We start from the raw sequence: 17,751 nt of genomic DNA, 5'->3' as shown, positions 1-17,751 counted from the left end.
TAAAAACAAACCTAATAAAATGCAGACCAACCTAAATAAGCAGCATATTTCATATGCCTTGATCCTCTGCTCTTTTTGAGACAAAAGAGTTGGTCATTATTTCATGTACCCCATCACTAGAAAGAAAAATAAAGGCTTCCGTTTTCACGTGGTTTTAACGGTGAGGATTCAAAAAAGGATGCAGGCTCGCTCTTACCCATTCAGTGTGTACGAACCATTCCTCTTGAGTCTCATACTTGCAGATAACAATCTTAGGAAAAAATCCAGAATGAGGTGGTTTGTCCTCTGCTACACCAGAATACAGGCACCTGTTTGGTGGTTGTGCTTTTTGTTCACCAGGGGACCTCTTTCCTGTTTCTCTGAGTCATCAGTGAGAAACAATGCAAAACCGCCACCAGAGCCACTTAGCAGGAAGCCCACAGGAAACTGCCTGCAGCCAGACAAGAGTCTGGAGGTGTAAAATCTCCCCAACACACTTGACAAAATCCTTGCTGCCCACCAAGGAAAAGCAGCAAATATTCACGGAGAAGGGGTTTTATAAAATACCTTAACCACTCCCTGCATGTGCAAGAATAAATCTTGTAGAAAGCTATTTTATCGGTGAGCTGCTCTTTTTCCAATTAGTCTGAAAGCAGCTTCAGATCTATTCCCTCCTCCTCACGAGCCCTGTTGTGACTATCAAGTAGTCAGCACTACCCTGGGAGCACAAGGCAATTAAACAAGAAGCCTTAAATATTCAGACCCCGTGAGGGGAGGTTCCCCCTAACATCAAGCTGGAAACTACACATTTGGAAAGGGACACACAGCTAGTGGTTAAGAGGTTTATTTTCCCTGTATAAAGTTAAAACCAAGCAGATATAAAGTCATGCTCCAGCACTGCAGAGAAAAATACCCTGCAGCAGTCCAGTCCTGGGCAGGCTGCCCTGCATAAATCACACGACTGCACTGTCTCTGATGAGGCTGTTTTTCTTCCTTTCTGTTCACCCTACCATTCCCTGATAGATGTGAACTAAACAGCTGCAGAGCTTACCGCCTGGACCAGAGGGGTGAATCTACCACACGAAGCAAAAATTGCTCCAGATAATTGTTGATCATTCACTGTCTGTGAGCAAATAAGCACTGACTCAAGTAATAAATCACACAAAAGCATTTTCAACAATGAATATTGAAATGACCAACTGTCACTTGTGGCCTAGGTGAAACTGCTCCGGCATAATGGGAAAACTGCATGCTACCCAAATACAAAGATTAAATATTCACTACTTAAACAGAGGGAAGCAATAGGTAAGGTCCCACAGAACTCCAGCCTGAGTACAGCATTATTCTGTATTTTAATGGTCGGAATATCTAAGGACAATATGTTTGTCAAGCTGAATTTCATCTTGATCCCATCTTTGCAATGTTCCTTCAGAGCTGTCATCTGAAAATTAAGTTAAAGAAATCCAGCCTAAAAGTAGGAGAATTGCTTTATTTCTTTTTAGGTGCTTGAGATTATACAGTTAGGTAGTAACAAAGTATACCTATCTAGGAACTGATTAGATCACAAGTGTTGAGAGAAAAAAGGGTTACAATGAATTATAGGCTGCAGAAACCAACAACATCATACTGTTGAAAAAGGCAATGAGACTGAGCTGTACAAATATGCTACCTCTGCAAGACAGAAAGCAATTTGCAGCATCTATCAAGCCTCAGCTGGAGTATCGTGCCCAACCCTTGGCACCCTATTTGAAGATAGATGTCTTCATTTAGCTGGAGCCCAGAGAGCACCAAGAAGAATATTATCTCACAGATGAGAAAAAACGAGGGAGGAAAACCAGGTAATACCTTCCAAGAATGTAGAAACTGGTGTAAAGAAAAAGGAAACAAAATGTTCCTTCTGCTCTATCCATCACAAAGGGACTTGAATTAACTAAGAAACAAACCAGGTCAGTTTAGATTTTTTTTGTTTAGGTTTTGTTTGTTTTTAAGTACAGGAATAGATTAAAGTCTACATGCCTGCAGGCCTTTGAAATGATTTTGCTCCCTAGCTGAGGACTGAATAGCTGGCCTCCTATAGCTGTGCCTCATTCCTAGCTTTCTATGATTTGCTTCCCATGGAAGACAGAATGAAAACTGTGCTGTGTAACCACGTGAGGCAAACTAGATTTCAGCACTTCAGATTTTTTTCCCCTCAAAATAAGTTATACTGGCCAGGACTGCAATTAGGTGCAATACATTACTACCACAGTGGTAGCAGCTCTCTGCTGTTATACACATCACGGGCGGGGGGGAGGGGAGAAGAATCATACTTCAATTTCTTCTCAACCATCAACTTTGCAAAGATCCTACCTACGTGCTGGCTGGCATCTGGGTCTGATTCTTCCAGTTGCTATGGTCAGGCTCTGATGTCCCTCAAGTTAGTGAAGATTCACTATGGCCACAGAAAAGCTACAAGTCAGGTCCCCGCATGCAGTTGGATAAAAGCAGAGGCACATTCTTGGAAGCTTATCAAAGAAAACTAGGATGATTTATTTGGTTAACAATTTAAAGAATTAAAAATAGTCAAAGCTAATAAACCAAAAGAATTTATGTACAGATCATTTCTAAATGCTCTGCAAACCCAGAATCAACAAAAAAACTGAACTCAGTTTTCTTCCTTAAAGACAGGATTTCTGGAGAGGTTATCTTAAACCCAGGCTCAGAATAAATCTGGTAGGTCTTCAGTTTTCATTAAAAGACACATCTGACAGTAAAATTAAATCATATATGACAACGGGGGGGTGGGGTGGGGGGTGGGTTGGGTATCTACTAATTTGCATTGGAAGTGCACCAGCAATATGGAACACAGGTCATGAGGTGGTGTCTGATGCCTACTACTTAATAGCAACTCACTACTATTGTAAACTGCAGAATCACAAGTTCTGTATTTAAAAAAAAAAAAAAAACAAAAACCCACAACAGATCTTCCCACAGCTTTTTTAAGCTCCTTTCTGGATGCAAAATTTAAGCAATGTACCCACAGATTTTCTGAGCCAGTTTTACTGGCTACCTCATTTCTTAAAAAATAAGTTCTGGCATTCTCTTGCTTTAAGAAGCTACTTTTTTTTTTTTTCCAAACTCTACTTCTGCTGAAAAGACATCAATGCTTTTCTTCTTTTTCACTCCCCCATCCTTTTTCAGGGATTACAGCAGCACAAGGGTATGTGTTCTTTAACATCTCCATCTGAAAACTATTATAGGAAACCAGCAACTAAATATAAACTGTCCAATCAGAGCCAGAGCCAACCACACTGATGCTGGGATCCCAAAATGCTATCATGGACAAAAGAACTTACCACAGAAACACAGCTAAGGCCTACTTACCAACACAACTGCTTCAGAAACAATGAATTCCTGCTTCAGAGAGGTCTTCTGGAAAAATGTGTTTGGTTTACAAAGATAAAAACGCCCTTATTTTTAGTCAACATGAAAATAAATACAAACTTGCTGAAGTAGGCAACTCCATGGTGAAGCAATATGGTATACACATTATCTCCTACACTATTTTCAGCTAGCTGCACCTAAAGAAACCCTTTCTCCCTACACGTACGCATTCCAGAGAGCATACACAAGCTGAATCATCATTACTGTGGTGAAAACACATGGGAGCAGGGAAAATACCTTTATGTCGCCTTAAGATCCCTTCTGACAAATAAAGCATTCTTACAGGCCACTTCTCTTTTATTCCCTTCCCCAAGCAGAATCCATAAACTTTAGCATGGATTGTTTGTTCTAAGGCTAAATATTCATCTAACCACTGCTCTGGTTTTGGGGGGAATTTCAACAGGACTATTTGGACCAGTAATTCTGGGCATTAGCTCAAAGTACAGTTCTTTAAGTAACAGAAATTAGTATGGATGATTTAGATTTACCATTTTCAACCACCTCCCAGCCACTTTGTGCTTTGAAAACAGTATTTAAAAAATCTGTTTCAATTAATACTAAAAAAATAACAATAAAAATATCCATTTAATAAGGAAACACACATGTTAAGTAAAAAGCTTCGTACAGAAGAGAGTAGCTAGTCCTCTACTACTTGGAAAGACCTACAGTACACTCAAAGCTTAATTATTCGTCCAGGGGGAGTTTGCATACGAATGAAACATCTTTCTACATCTAAAAAGAAACACTCACTAGCAACCTCAGTTATCCACATCTGGTCAGGAAAGAGAGGAGACAGTGTGCCGATAGGTACCCCGTTTTCCAGAGCCATGGCTTTTCACAAGTGTTTAAGTTACTTTTACAGCATTTAAGGTTATTTTATACATGTATCCTTGACCCATTCCCTACAACAGTTTTAAAAAAACTATTTGAATTTGTCATGCTATTGAAGAGAACAATTTACTCCCTTTCTTCCAGAAAATACCCACAAACCCAATGCTTAACCTTGTTTTCTACTGCCTTGCATCATAACTTGCACTTAGAGGCTGGCCAAGTTAATTCCAAAGCTAATCAATGAAGCACTAAATTGTTACAAGAAGCAAATTTGTGTCTACTTTACTGGTCTGATTACACGCTTACAGCAGTCTGTATTAGTTCATACATCACCCAGGGCACCAAACAGTGGGTCAGTCAAGTTCACTTTACTTAGCTAATTCAGGCTTAATTTAAACACTCATATTAGAGAAACAAGGATCCTACAGGTCAACATCAATCACTGCTGTACAGAGAATGAATAAAAGAGGAGTAGGAGAACAGGAAAATTTACTCTAAGACATAGCTGGAAATACATATTTCCCAAAATTCTGCTAATTCATTTGACACATGAAGATAGAGCTGCCTCAGCTTCAGAGCTGAGAGATTTCTTTGCCAAAGCTGTAAAGAAATCCCATTTCAGTGAGGGTTTTGGCTTACTATTGAAGAAAAGAAACTTGCGCAGGGACACTACCGTTGTCAGTATAGAAATGAAAGCCGTATCACATTCCCTGTAAGAAAAAAAACAGAAACCTGTAACATGTAAGAAGTCCTTAATTTGCTTAAGAGAAGGTTTTTATTAAATGAATACCACAACCAGTCCTGATGTAAGGCAAAGATGACAGCAGCACTGAAAGGGTTATTGCAAGAACTTCCTAATAAGCAAAACAGGACAGTGTTGGAGAAAGTTAGAGAACTGAAATAACAGAAAAGCAATCCGCCTGGAAACGGAAAAGGGTGGGTGAGCAGTCTCTGCCGGACAAGGGCAAAAGCCGAGGTTTGTAAATTTAGAACAAAATACACACCCACACAAAACTTCTCAAGTACGAGGACAGGAGAAGGGAAAAAAGCAGCAGGAAAAAAAAAAAAACACACACAACATCACAGAACGCCTTTATATAAATTCTGCCTAATCATTCTTAATGGACGTCTGCCCATGGCTTAGTACGGGAAAGACCAAGCTTTCAGTGTGTGCCAAACTGCCTGAAACACAAACCCTTGGCACACTGCCTGCTTTGATCCCACATTTTGGGCAGTTTCCTGGAGGTAGGTTTGGAGCAAATGAACATGAACAGATCACGCTTTGGGAGGGCTGTTCAAAGGAGTTAGGTATCAAGTTTGGTATCACACTTCACAGTGTTTGAGTGCATTATTTTTAACTTACCTGATTTCAAGGCTTTAAAAACAGAGGCAGCTAGACAGAATTTATTAGTTTCAGTGTTAGAGAGAGATCCCTACACGGGGTTAACAAGTGTGCTGGGGCAAAATAAGTTTTCCAGTAAGAGGTGAAAGTTGCCCTGCCTCATGCAGATGGCCATTAAAACGAGCCACGTGGACAACAGTTATTTATATAACTGTGGCAAATGACCATAGAGCATGAAGACCCCCATTCAGATCAGCCCCCAAAACTTCGTCCATCTCAAAGGAAGGCTCATAAAGTAGCATAATAAATAGTAAGAGAAGACTGATGTTCTTGGCAAGAGCAGCAAGCAGGTAATTTAGAGCAGGCACTGCCCCTTCAGTCCAAGAACAGGAAACAACTGTATGATTTACCAAAATGCCCCACCCAATAAGCCCCAGTCGGTATAAAAGTCTCTGCTGCAAAATTTAGCTAATGATATAATCCAGGAGAAGCCTGGGAGTACCACGGAGGGAGAACAGGAGAGACATTTCTGAGAAAGAGACTTTAGCTAAACTCAGCTACATGCGATCAGGCACGTACAAATCCCCATAAAACAAGCGGAAAGAAAAAGTATTTTCTGCTGCACAGCTTGCTTCTTCCCGCTTTCTTTTTAAACTTTCAATTTAACTAAGTGGCCTCACACTAAGGTGCTAAAAGCTACAACCAATTTTTGTACTAAAAATTTCAAATCCAGATTGGTTTTGTTAATGATGAAACAGTACCCAGATTCCAATACAGAAAGCTTGTATACTGCAAGTGAAGCTTTTGCTATATAAACCTTTAATAAAGAAAAAGGAAGAAAAATTCTAACAGTATTAAAAAAGAGCTGTCATTTTGGCCAAATACAAAATGAATCATTAAAAATAAAGACACATCAGGAAATACAATTGGGTAGTAAGAGTATGAATTTTATAAGGGAGACTGCGTGCTACACATAGGTTAGTGAGTACAAAAGGTAAGGAGATATACAATTATGTGCTTAGTCATTAAAATATTTGTAATTTGAAACAAATGAAAAATGTCAGACCCTCACTCTCTGAATCTCCTTTTAAACTAGATTATGTGCTTGCTCTTGCACACCCTCCCCAGTGTCCTCAAAGATTCACTCGTCTCTTACCATTACTATCATTGTCACTGCTCCTCTTGTATTAGGGGAACAGAAATTCACTTAAGTCCCAAGTTCAGACTGCAAATGCAGATTCTTACTGCCAAATATTATAAATTTAAGAAAATTATTTACTTTGCAAGTCTAACATTTGCACCTGCAAAAGATGACATATCTGGCTGCCATTAAGTTGTTCTTTTGCCATTCCTAACTTAGATGGGTCTGAAAGGTATGTGTAAAGATGCTTACTTGGGAAGGGGAATCCTGATCAACTCCCCAGAATTCAGCATCCAGTAAAAATCTAAACAAACGAATGCTTCTGCACTCATGGAAAATAGTTGGCTTTAGCCAAAGGAGGCAGACATAGGACAACACAACACCAAAGTTTAGCAAAAAAGACTATAAAGCCAAACATGCTACAGGAAGACAACCACAATCAGAAGCTGTATGCTACTCTGTCAGTTGCTGACTGGTTGGTATGAAAATGTAACAGTGGAGAACTGAACATTTCAGCATAGATTCTGATCATTGAAATTATCATCCTACATTTGTAGACTAATTTAGCAGACAGGATTTACGTGATACAACTTCAAAGAGAATCAACTACCTCAAAATCAATAAATATTATTTTTGCAGATTATTCTGTAGTATTCTAAATTAACACAGATAATGCAACAGCTTCTCTGAAATTAAGTGGAGAGTGAAAAATACAATGTGCATCAACGGCAAATACAGCAACACAAATCAGTTGAATACTAGCTCTTTCAGGTGATCCTAAATAAGCTCTTGCCAAGTTGGATTTCAGCTGCTGTTACCTGCATTTTTGCAAGACCCCAAATGTCTGACAAAAAAAGTCTTGGTACACAAACCCCAGGCATAACTCCAGTCATCCATCCTTCAAAAAAAAGACAAGAATACTTCACCCCAGTCAAAGTACTTCAGGACATCAGAACATTAACATTTATATAGCACTTTGGGAAATTCTTACAGCACTTTGGAAAAAGCCCACAATCCCTGCAATCTGTCTCATCTCAGTGATTGTTACAGTCATCAGAATGGAAAAATGCAGGAGGAAACAGCTATAAAGTGGAACAGATAAAAGGAAACAGTTTGGAAACAGAATCAAAATCTCAGCGCCGTTTCTGTCTTTCTACATTACTGAAGATAAGGCACACAGGGTATCATCTGTATTGTGCATTTTCACTGCATTAGGTAAGGCACAGCAGTGAATATCAAGTAAAAATCTAGTTAGACCGGAATACTGGACTTTCAAAATCTGATAGGTAGTAGCTATAAATGATTCCTCAATACTTGGATGTTCTGCAGCCAGGAATAAAGTCTGCTACATTTAGTTAGCTCATGTCTTCTACTTTGGAATCCCCTTTTCCCAATGTCTAAAATGGCAATAATGATACTTTAAGAAGCATTTGAGCAGCCAGAAACTGAGAAGATACAAAGTCTAATTTTATGAGTTGAACTGACTTATGTAAAACCAAGCACCAAATGAAAGAATAACAGAATTCTGAAGTCCTCAGCTGTCAATTCAAATGTCACTGCTTAAGCCTCATGCCTTTCAAAATACTTCTTACATGAGAGAAACTGCACTTCAGTTCTGAATAACTGCCCTTCGTTCTCTCTTCTATACGTATACACACCTACTTTCTCTAAAGATTTTTGCTGAACACAGAGCTCAGCTCTCAAAGCAACGTTGTAGGCAACGTGTGATTACTGGATTCTTACTTTATATTCTACCATTATCAAGTTAGAAAAAAACGTACACCAGCCACTAAATTCAAACTCTACACGACTGCTGCCTGGCCACATTTCTGGTTTTACAGACTCCAACTGAGAAGTAGTCTGTCTAGCTTATGTGACTGCTTTACAATCAAAGGCAATCCTTAACCCCTCGCTTACATTATGTATCCCATCCTATACATTGTCATAGCCTAAAAGTGTTTAATCTAGAAAGCTGATCTTAAATACTCCCAGAGAGAAGGCAAAAAGTGAGCTGGCAGAACAAAGCAAAATAGTCCTGTTTTGGGAATGAAACATTTTCTTCCTGTCAAAAGATGGAGTGACTCAACATTAAAAGCAGAATTTCTAAGTTACCACCAGAATTTTTATCCTTTTACTGTGCCATCACCTAGAAGACCAGCTTAACGGGAGTGACTGATCTTGCTGCAAAGACAAGCTTAGATGAAAGAACCACGTTTTGGCTGAAAACTCTGAACAACCAGAAAGCAACTCAGTTTAAATTTGAAACAGTGACTGCCAAATTAATGAAGTCACAGAACTTCATATGACAGGTCAGAGTTGACTCAAAACCATCATGTTTTTCAGGCAGTATCAGCCTTTCATTTGAAAGGCTCATGAGTGTTTCTGAAAGACTTCTAACCATCATCAGTTTAGCACCATGTGCACCTTCACATGTGCATATGACAATCAAATACTTTTTTCTTCAAGACTATCTAAGGGTACATATCACATACAGCCTACTCTTTCCCCACGAGTCTCTCCTGCCCATGTATTCAGCTTGCTTACTTAAGACTGCACTGGTGTTACGCTTCCTTTTTCATGTTTCCATCTGTACTACTTCCAGGACTGAAAAGGAATACTAAGACTACAGTCATACGTTTTAAACTGACTCACTGTGTTTCACAGAATCACAGAATGGTTTATATTGGAAGGGACTCCTGGGGGTCATCTAGTGCAATCTCTCTGCTCAGGCAGGGTCAACCTAAAGCACATGGTTACTCAGGACTGTGTCCAGATGGCTCTTGACAATCTCCAGGGAAGAAGACTCCACAACCCCTCTGGGCAACTTATTCCAATGCTGTCATCCTCACAGTAGAAAAGTTCTTCCTCATGTTCAGGTGGAATTTCCTGTTTATTTACCTGTATACTTCCACTAACTGTGGTGGATGAAACACAGGCAATCACAGAGGTTGGGGAACTTATCAAAATGAGGCTGGGTACCTGTCTGAGCCATTCCTTCTACACACATGCTCTTTTACAGAATTTCAACTCACACAACAGGGATTTAACCTAAATCTCAGATGTATAAATGTTTAGGTTCACAACCACAGAGCTGTTAGTTTGCATTCATGATTCAGAAGAATTAGTTCGAAAGCCATCATTAAAACCACTCTAAACATAATTTTAGATTCCAGCACATGGGCAAAAGAGGGAGAAAGAAATCTTGCACAGCAAATTGAGAAGGGAATTCCCCTAACATGCTATTCTGGAACATGTACTATTTATCTATTTTTTTATTATTTTTATTGTTGTTAGTTACTTATTTAGTTTGGACTCTTAACCCAAGTTCATGCAATTTTGCTTGAAGTTACTATCCTACAGTAATAAAAGTGTTCTTGCCTACAGTGCCGTGAAGAGGACTCAAGAAGACTATGCTAATGAGCACACAATTTTCAAAAGGTCGATTGCCACATCATTAGCCAGGCCATTTACATCTCTGCAGTATGGAGCATTCTCCAGTTTTAGTGAAATGGCACAAAAATTGCTTAGGGTCAAATAGTACAGTGTGCTAAGAGCTTACAAGTCTCCAGTAGTTGGAGCAGCTCATAATGGGCGATTTTCACACTACGCTATTGTCCAGTTGACACCATCTTCTGTCAGATATTTAAAGAGACAGAGTAATCTTATCTGCCAAGAAATGTTAACATGCACTTATTTTGTGGGTAAATATCATTTACTGTAAAAAAAATTTGTAAAGGAGCAATTAGCAAAATATGTCTGATTCTATCTTTGCAGTCACATAATTTAAAAGTAAAAGCATACAGAATGTTTGGCTTCTGTGATGTCTAGAAGCAAAACCAAAAAAAAAAAAACATACTAAACCACAGTACAGGTTGTCCTTGGACTACTTTAGTTCAATAGTTAAAATTTTTAAAAGTATATAGTCAGAGCAACTTTTTAAAAGATATCACCAGAGTAATAAGGTGTTTATTCTCTGAATTTTAGCCACCTGGTACTGAAACAAGGAGGCACAAAATTACAAAATGTAATCAGTTCTAAGTAATGTTAAGTTCGATGGCTTTGTAAGGGAAAATAACTGCGGTGCTTGAAGGTAGTCGACATAGTTTCAGGCCCTCGGGACCTCAGTACAAAAGGTGTGAGAAAAGCAGAATAGAAGGACAGGACCTGGGGATGGGGAGTATCTGGGACTAGCAGATGTCCAGGGTGGGCACAGATAAACTAACTGATAAGTAAAAGGACAGGATGATTGCTATGCTTGGGGTGTTAATAAACCCATTAAGCTGGTGTAAGCATCTACTAGGGAGTATCCCGGACTAGCAGATGTCCAGGATGGGAGCAGTTAAACTAACTGATAAATAGAAGGCCAGGATGATTGCTATGTCTGTAATGTTAATTAAGCTTGTTGGGAAAAGTAAACGACCCTTAAAGACAACCACATTTTTGTATGCATGCCGGAAACTCTTTGGAAAATGATGTAATATGCTCAGTGACCATATAAGGATGACCTGTATAGCAATTCGGGGGGACACGTTAGGAGGAGCTATCCCCCGTGTCTCCCGGCGCCGCAATAAGGAATACCTGTTTGTCAACTTGAAACTCTGCTGGCAAGTTTGTTCCTGGAGTTTTCTCCGAATCAGTACATATCCAGAATGATGCACATTAAAGCAATTTGGGCATGCACGTCAAGCAACTTCAAAATGCGACAGTTAAAGACTTCGGGCCTTAAAGCAGCCTTCTCGCACATACTGACTGTAAACACTCAGTTCCAGTAGGATACATTAGCATCTTTACAACTGCATTTGCTCTGCACTAGCCTAGACAAGCGAGCTAGACAAAGTGCACTACTGGGTTCAGCTCCAGGTGATGAAAGAAGGAAATCTCCAATAACTACAAACCTGTCTGCCTCCAGCAGAGCTGACATTTCTTCCTCTACCTATCTACATTTCCCCTTAGTTGTAATTTGCACCCATATAAAGGTATTTAGCTTTTATATTGTACTCTTCTTCACGCCTACCCTTTAAGCTCCTGCACCAGTGTAAGATCCTTCATTTTTTCAGGTACTCATCTCACAACTGAGAAGGCCTACAAAAAGTATTATTAAAAAACAAACAAATAAAAACAAAAACCAACCCTTAAACAGGTTAGCAAAGCTCTCCATTTCCAATTAAATTCAATCCAGGGATTCAACAGAATGGATGCTGAATCAACTGCTGCATTCCCAGAACAGCTCTTTACAGTCACATTGAGAGCGTCAAACAAGCATCATACTTTAACCCTACACATTATTTACAAATCAACTTCCACAACAACAGCTGAAACCCAATTTATTTTTAAAACTTAGGCTATATCATCATTCAGAAAAATCACTGCTCTTCATTTTTTTCCTTCTGACAACTAATTCAATGAAAAATTGTACTCTGTTGATATTACTACCAGACTCCACACATCCTGGTACAGTAACAGATTATCTACTTGTTCTAGAAACAAAACACTCATTACATTGCAATAAAGTAAGATAAAGCTAGCTCAGAGCAGTGAAAGCTAGGAAGGGATATTATTGTACTTTTGCTGTTAACCTTTAAAAACATACCCATCTGAAGTTTAAGTGACAAAAAGCTTTATTCTTCATAAGTGGTGAAAAACCAAGGCCAGTTTTCTGTGAATCACTACCAGGGCACAAGTCTCTTTTGGACCCATACCAGACAACAGTTCTCATAAAGCTTTGTTGCAGGTTGACAGCATTATTTTTTTTAACAGCATTTAATTTTTCTTATACACTGCACTTATGAAGTAATATATACTGAAGAATTTGGATCATCAAGCGAGATGCCTTATCTCTGCCTCTGAAGTTTCAAGTACCAGATAAACAATTTATGCAAGCACCTACAAGATACCACAAATCTAGAGCCAGAGTCCTTGCTTCACCCTTTTAATGTCTCTGCCTCTTCCCATTTCCCCTGTTCCTATAAGAGTAACTGATATTCTGTATTCATTAACAGATTTATGGACTGTCACTACAACACCTGGACATTTGTTAATATATGTCACCAACTTCAATTAACCTATTGACCAAGATAATTTCAAGTCCATATACTACAAAGTTCTCTCCACTCACATTAGAATAAAGCTTACTTTCAAGGCCAACTTTTCCTTCTCTTTCATTCCCAGTGCACAAATTTTGGCACAGTCACACAAAAAACAACTGCTTCCCTTATGTGCAGCACTGACCAGCAACCTTCCTATTGCAGAGATTCCATGACAACAAAGAAATAGTTCATATTATGAGTCAGGCAGAAAGCAGAGATGTACTATAAGGAATGCATATGCATGTAGGTTTACATGAAACTTTTTACATGAAATTCCACCTTTCACCTCCAGATATTTTAACAAAATCCCATAATTTTGCTATAACAAATCTCACAAATTCCACAAAAGGACAACAGCAAGTGCTGGAAGATGTAAAGTGACTGTAGTAAGATTTGATTAAGCTTATTAGAAACAATTAAGTGTCATAATCTTTAAGCTGTTTTGTCCTTCTCTATAGACAGTGCAAAAAGATTCAATTTAAAAGGTCTTTTCCTTATTCTTGATCATGACAGAAAGGTGAAAAACACTGCCATGAACTCAAAAAGCTTCTTGAGAATACAGGATTTTTTCAAGCCTGGCTCACAATTAGACTATAACACTGTGCTCTTTCCTCGTACCTAAAGAAAGGTATGCCCTTCCCATGTTGTCATACTGCACTGCACTCCAGTTACATATATTACAAGCCAAGAAAGGTTTCAAAATTGTTTAAATTACTGCTGCAAAAGCAACAGCAACCTAAAATCCTGATATTCGTTAACAACAATGTAGGATATGAACAATAAGAAAGATTAAGACTTCCAGCAAAGAATCAGTGATGACTCATTTGAGCTCTGACAAACTACTGAAATTCCTTTTCTGGAAAACTACTGCTCTATGAAAAAACTAACAACATTTGGAAAAGCTTGCAAAAGAAAAGAACGTCACACTCCTCTTATCAAAGAATGTAGCTTACCACTATGCAGTCCTAAAATATCTAAGGATTTTTAATTTTTAATTGATTTTTTTAATAAAACCAACCACTTACAAGGTAATGAGCTGGCACACAGATGATGCTATCCGCTATTTATTTCTTCCTCAAGAGCAAGATACATTTAAATGCATAAATTAGTATTTCACCTCGCAACACTATGTAGCTCTACTCTGTGCTATGGAGTCTGAAATACATACTGCAGCTGAAGAACAATTTAACTTAAGCACAGACAACCTGCACTTCCCCTAATTACAGATTCAAATGGTAGCTGTGTGCAAAGTCTCTGAAATAATTACAGTCCTTACTGGTACACTGTAAGCGATGATACAGTGAGTAATTTAGAGGGAAACTAAAACAAGACATCTTCCAGCACTGAAGTTCTTGCTGTGGAAGGATGTATTTTTTCCATTACAAGTTTATTATATTCATATAGTTTTTCAAATTCAGCATATTGGTTGACATGTAAATTAGAATTTCCAGACTAAGATTTCTGTCAGTTAGATATATGGTCTTTCAGCTACATAATCCTACCAGACAGCTGTATTAAAACATTAGGCTAACACGCTAATTTACTGAACAAGTACCATGAGGAACCTGAAAATTACTGTTACTTTGACATGATCCTCATTGCAAACCTGTGCCTTCTACTCTCAGGTATCACACCCTCATTACCCCATCAAGTTTCAACCAAACCATAAACTATCTGCAGTGATCTCACCAAGGCAGCTGCCAGTGCATGTACCTGATAAAACAATTTCTCTGCAAATCTCCTCTTACCCAGAAAGGCCTTTCTACTACTGCTCAGTTCTAGCAGGCACTTAATGCACACTCTGCTTCCAAGGGAAGCAATAAGAAATGTTACCACCAGCTTCATATGGGATATAAACTGAATGTTTGAGGACACTCTCATTTTTAATTTTCATTTTTCAGAAGCATTAAGTGAAGGAAAGTGAAGGAAGTTCAGCTACACACAGAGTCTAACTTTATCTAGAGTTATTAATGTCTTGGCCTTCTGAGAGCATTCTTTAGATGATAATAGCCCTAAAATCTTGTGAAGAGTCAGTATTATTGTGTGCATTACAAAGATCACTGTTAGGAAGAAGCTGCTTGAAATATCTTGAGAAACAAAACTTACCTCGTTTCAACTTAATACTTATAGCACACAAAGCAAAAACATTCACCATTACCTGGCTGTTTGTCCTGGGTTCAGCAGTAGCAGTCATTTTTCTCCTTCTTGGTAGCTGGTGCAGTGCAGTGTTTTGACTTTCGGCCTGGGAACAGAGCTGATAACAAGGATGTTTTGGTTTGGCCAAGGACTTTGTGAGCCTCATGCTCTGCCAGAAAGGAGGCGAAGCCGGGAGGAAGCAGAGACAGGACACTTGACCCAAACTGACCAAAGAGGTATTCCATACCACAGCACGTCATGCCCAGGATGTAACTGAGAGTTACCCGGAAGGGCTAGGAGACTGCGGGGTTGGAAGAGGTATCAGTGGGTCCTTGGTCGGGCTGGGAGGGGAGTTATCGGTTGGCTGGTGCTGAGGTGTTGTATTCTCTTCCCTTGTTACTTCTCTTTATCATTATTATTATTGGTGGTAGCAGTAGTGATCTGTGCTATACCTTAGTTATTAAACTGTTCTTATATCAACCCGTGGGAGTTGCATTCTTTTTGATTCTCCTCTCCATCCCTCAGGGATTAGAGGGAGGGCAAGAAGGGGGGGGAAGTGAGTGAACAAGCTGCGTGGCTGGGTTTAAACCACAACACTGGTTATCCTTAAAAACCACAACATGCAATGCAAAGAATTTTCACTCAAAGTTTTCTTTTTGAGATATAACAGGTTCTTATAGAAAGAAAAGATGAGTGGTGTGATTAGCTGGCATTTCCATTCAGAGAAGATAACCAAGACTATGCCAACCTCATAACCCAAAAAGGAAGAATACTGTTCTCCAGTATTACAACACTTACTGAAGCACACTAAAGGAATAAAACATCCCAGATCACTGGCTTTACTACATGAGAAAAATCATTCAGGGCAGCATAGTCCACTCATAACATCATCTGACCCGACTGCCACAGACCCCACCAACCATCATACCCCACTAACGCACACCTTCATGACAACTCAAACACAGCAGCATCAAGATAAAATTTAAGACCAGCTGGCATCAATCTGTCTTTCTATAAACCTTTTCTATTTCAAAATCCTTAGTATGCCAAAAGCTACAAATTTAAGCACTCCTTCCTATGAGAGAAAAAGACCTGACTCACTCTGAACCCCTGTAACAAACAACTAAAATGCCCCCACATACATAAAGCAGTAAATGGAGAGGGGCTTAGGCCTTGGAGGAAAGACTGTATACCTCCCAGTGCAGCACAGAGGCTCTCCTTATCTGCCTCTCATCCTTACTAGTACTGTGACCTACAGAGCAGGGATGCTAAGCAGCTCCCCTCCTCCAACCCTCCTACGTCTCAGACACTTCCTGTCTCCACTGGCATTTATTTTCAGCCCTCGAGATTCCTTTCTATATGTTCCAGGAACCCTCTAGCCATCCTCCATCCAGATGGCAGACTTCAGATGAAGGGAACAGGGTCTTGGAAGGTCTTTTCTTGGCCTGCTTCTCAGCAGCCTGCTGGAACTCAGAGGCAGACTGAGTCTTGGACAAACAAGGCTCTGTTGAAGTGCAAAAGCCCTTCAATCCCTCTCCACAATCTTCCTCAATGCCCTCTTTGTCTTCAAACAAATTTGTCTTAAACCTTTTAACAGCCTCTGCTTTCCAGGGGCATGCTTTATACAATCTATTCCCTACAAAGCTGCAGAAAGCCAATAAAAGGGCAAAGGAAAAGGGTCTTAATGCTATAATGGACAACCAGAGCCCCAGTTTTACTACATACAAAGCAGATGCTATTTTGACAAGCAGATGCAGAAGAATAAGGTAGAGTGGTAGGTTTCGGTCATATTGATCCCTGTCACCTGCAACAGATTTCCTGACATGATAGGAGAGCAGTAGTTTATATACTCAAACTCAATAAAGACCATCACCCTACAACAAACTATTTTCAAACTATGACTCTCCCAGAAAATCATTCCTATCTCTGCACTAAGACTACAGAATCAGGCCGATGTATAGTCACAAAGACCAACACTGTCACTCATGTACAAGCTTCAGAGAATTACCGATTGTTTTAGTTTGAGAAAGTAAAAGTTTTGCCAAAATAAATAGGAAAAAAAAAAATGTTTCCAACTGAGGCTTCACTGAACAACAGTTTTGTGAGTTTTAGTAAGATGTCTACAAGATTCCTTTAACCCTATTCATACCAAAGAGTATGACATTATTTATCATATAGGTAAATGCAAAAAAACCTTTGAAGACCCAAGGAAATAAAACTGGATACTTGAGAGTACAATATATTTAGGTATAAACTACTCTAAAATCAAATTTAGTAAGCAAAGCCAGTTCCTCATTTAAAGACTAAAGCTATCAGGAAGATTCTTATGTATCTCTTGGCTGGAAAGATTAATTTAGAAAATGAACTGCAAGAGAAAACAACATTGCAGAACTTTAGTAAAACTCAACTGGGCTACGAAAAGAAGTTACAGAAAAGCTGCAGCAGCACAGAAAACTTATCAATTTCAGGTAAAACCTTCAAAATCCAGCACCTCAAAGGAAATGATCAGAACAGTAAAGTGCTGGGAAACATTAGGCAAAGCATGGTCTCTGAAGGCTGGTAATAATAAAAATGCATCTTCCTTGGTGGGAAAAGCAACACAATCTGGGGGCAATAATATGCACTGCAGTGCCATTACCACATCTGCAATGCTGGTTTTTCAGTCAAATTCTTGTTCACTAGGCTTACTATTGATTTTAAAAGTTAGCTGAATAGCTTCTTTGGTCCTTTCTATCATTTACATTTGTCACAATACTGACTGTGAGAAGATATCTTTGGTCTCATTTTGACCAAAAAAATAATAAAAGAAATGA

General features: G+C 39.0%; 1 protein-coding gene across 3 annotated transcripts in view; it reads right to left on the bottom strand.

Annotated features, from left to right (window-relative positions):
* The window catches only part of MOB2 (MOB kinase activator 2), a 120,098-nt gene that overhangs the window by 61,184 nt on the left and 41,163 nt on the right, over nt 1-17,751 (bottom strand). Inside the window, exon 1 of one of the 3 annotated variants that reach the window (XM_057412890.1) lies at nt 197-662. The exons of the other annotated variants lie outside the window; for them this stretch is intronic. Coding sequence (XP_057268873.1) covers nt 197-234 — 38 coding nt within the window. The 5' untranslated portion in view covers nt 235-662. Of the gene's footprint in view, nt 1-196; nt 663-17,751 lie in introns of those variants that run through there. 3 annotated transcript variants of the gene reach the window in all.

The sequence above is a fragment of the Pezoporus wallicus genome, unplaced genomic scaffold (assembly GCF_028554395.1).
Source record: "Pezoporus wallicus isolate ANWC-B61680 ecotype Strahan unplaced genomic scaffold, APGP_CSIRO_Pwel_v1 scaffold_6885, whole genome shotgun sequence".
NCBI classification, from domain to species: Eukaryota; Metazoa; Chordata; class Aves; order Psittaciformes; family Psittacidae; genus Pezoporus; species Pezoporus wallicus.
The sequence above is the reverse complement of the archived record's forward strand: the minus strand, read 5'-3'. Positions and strand labels throughout refer to the sequence as shown.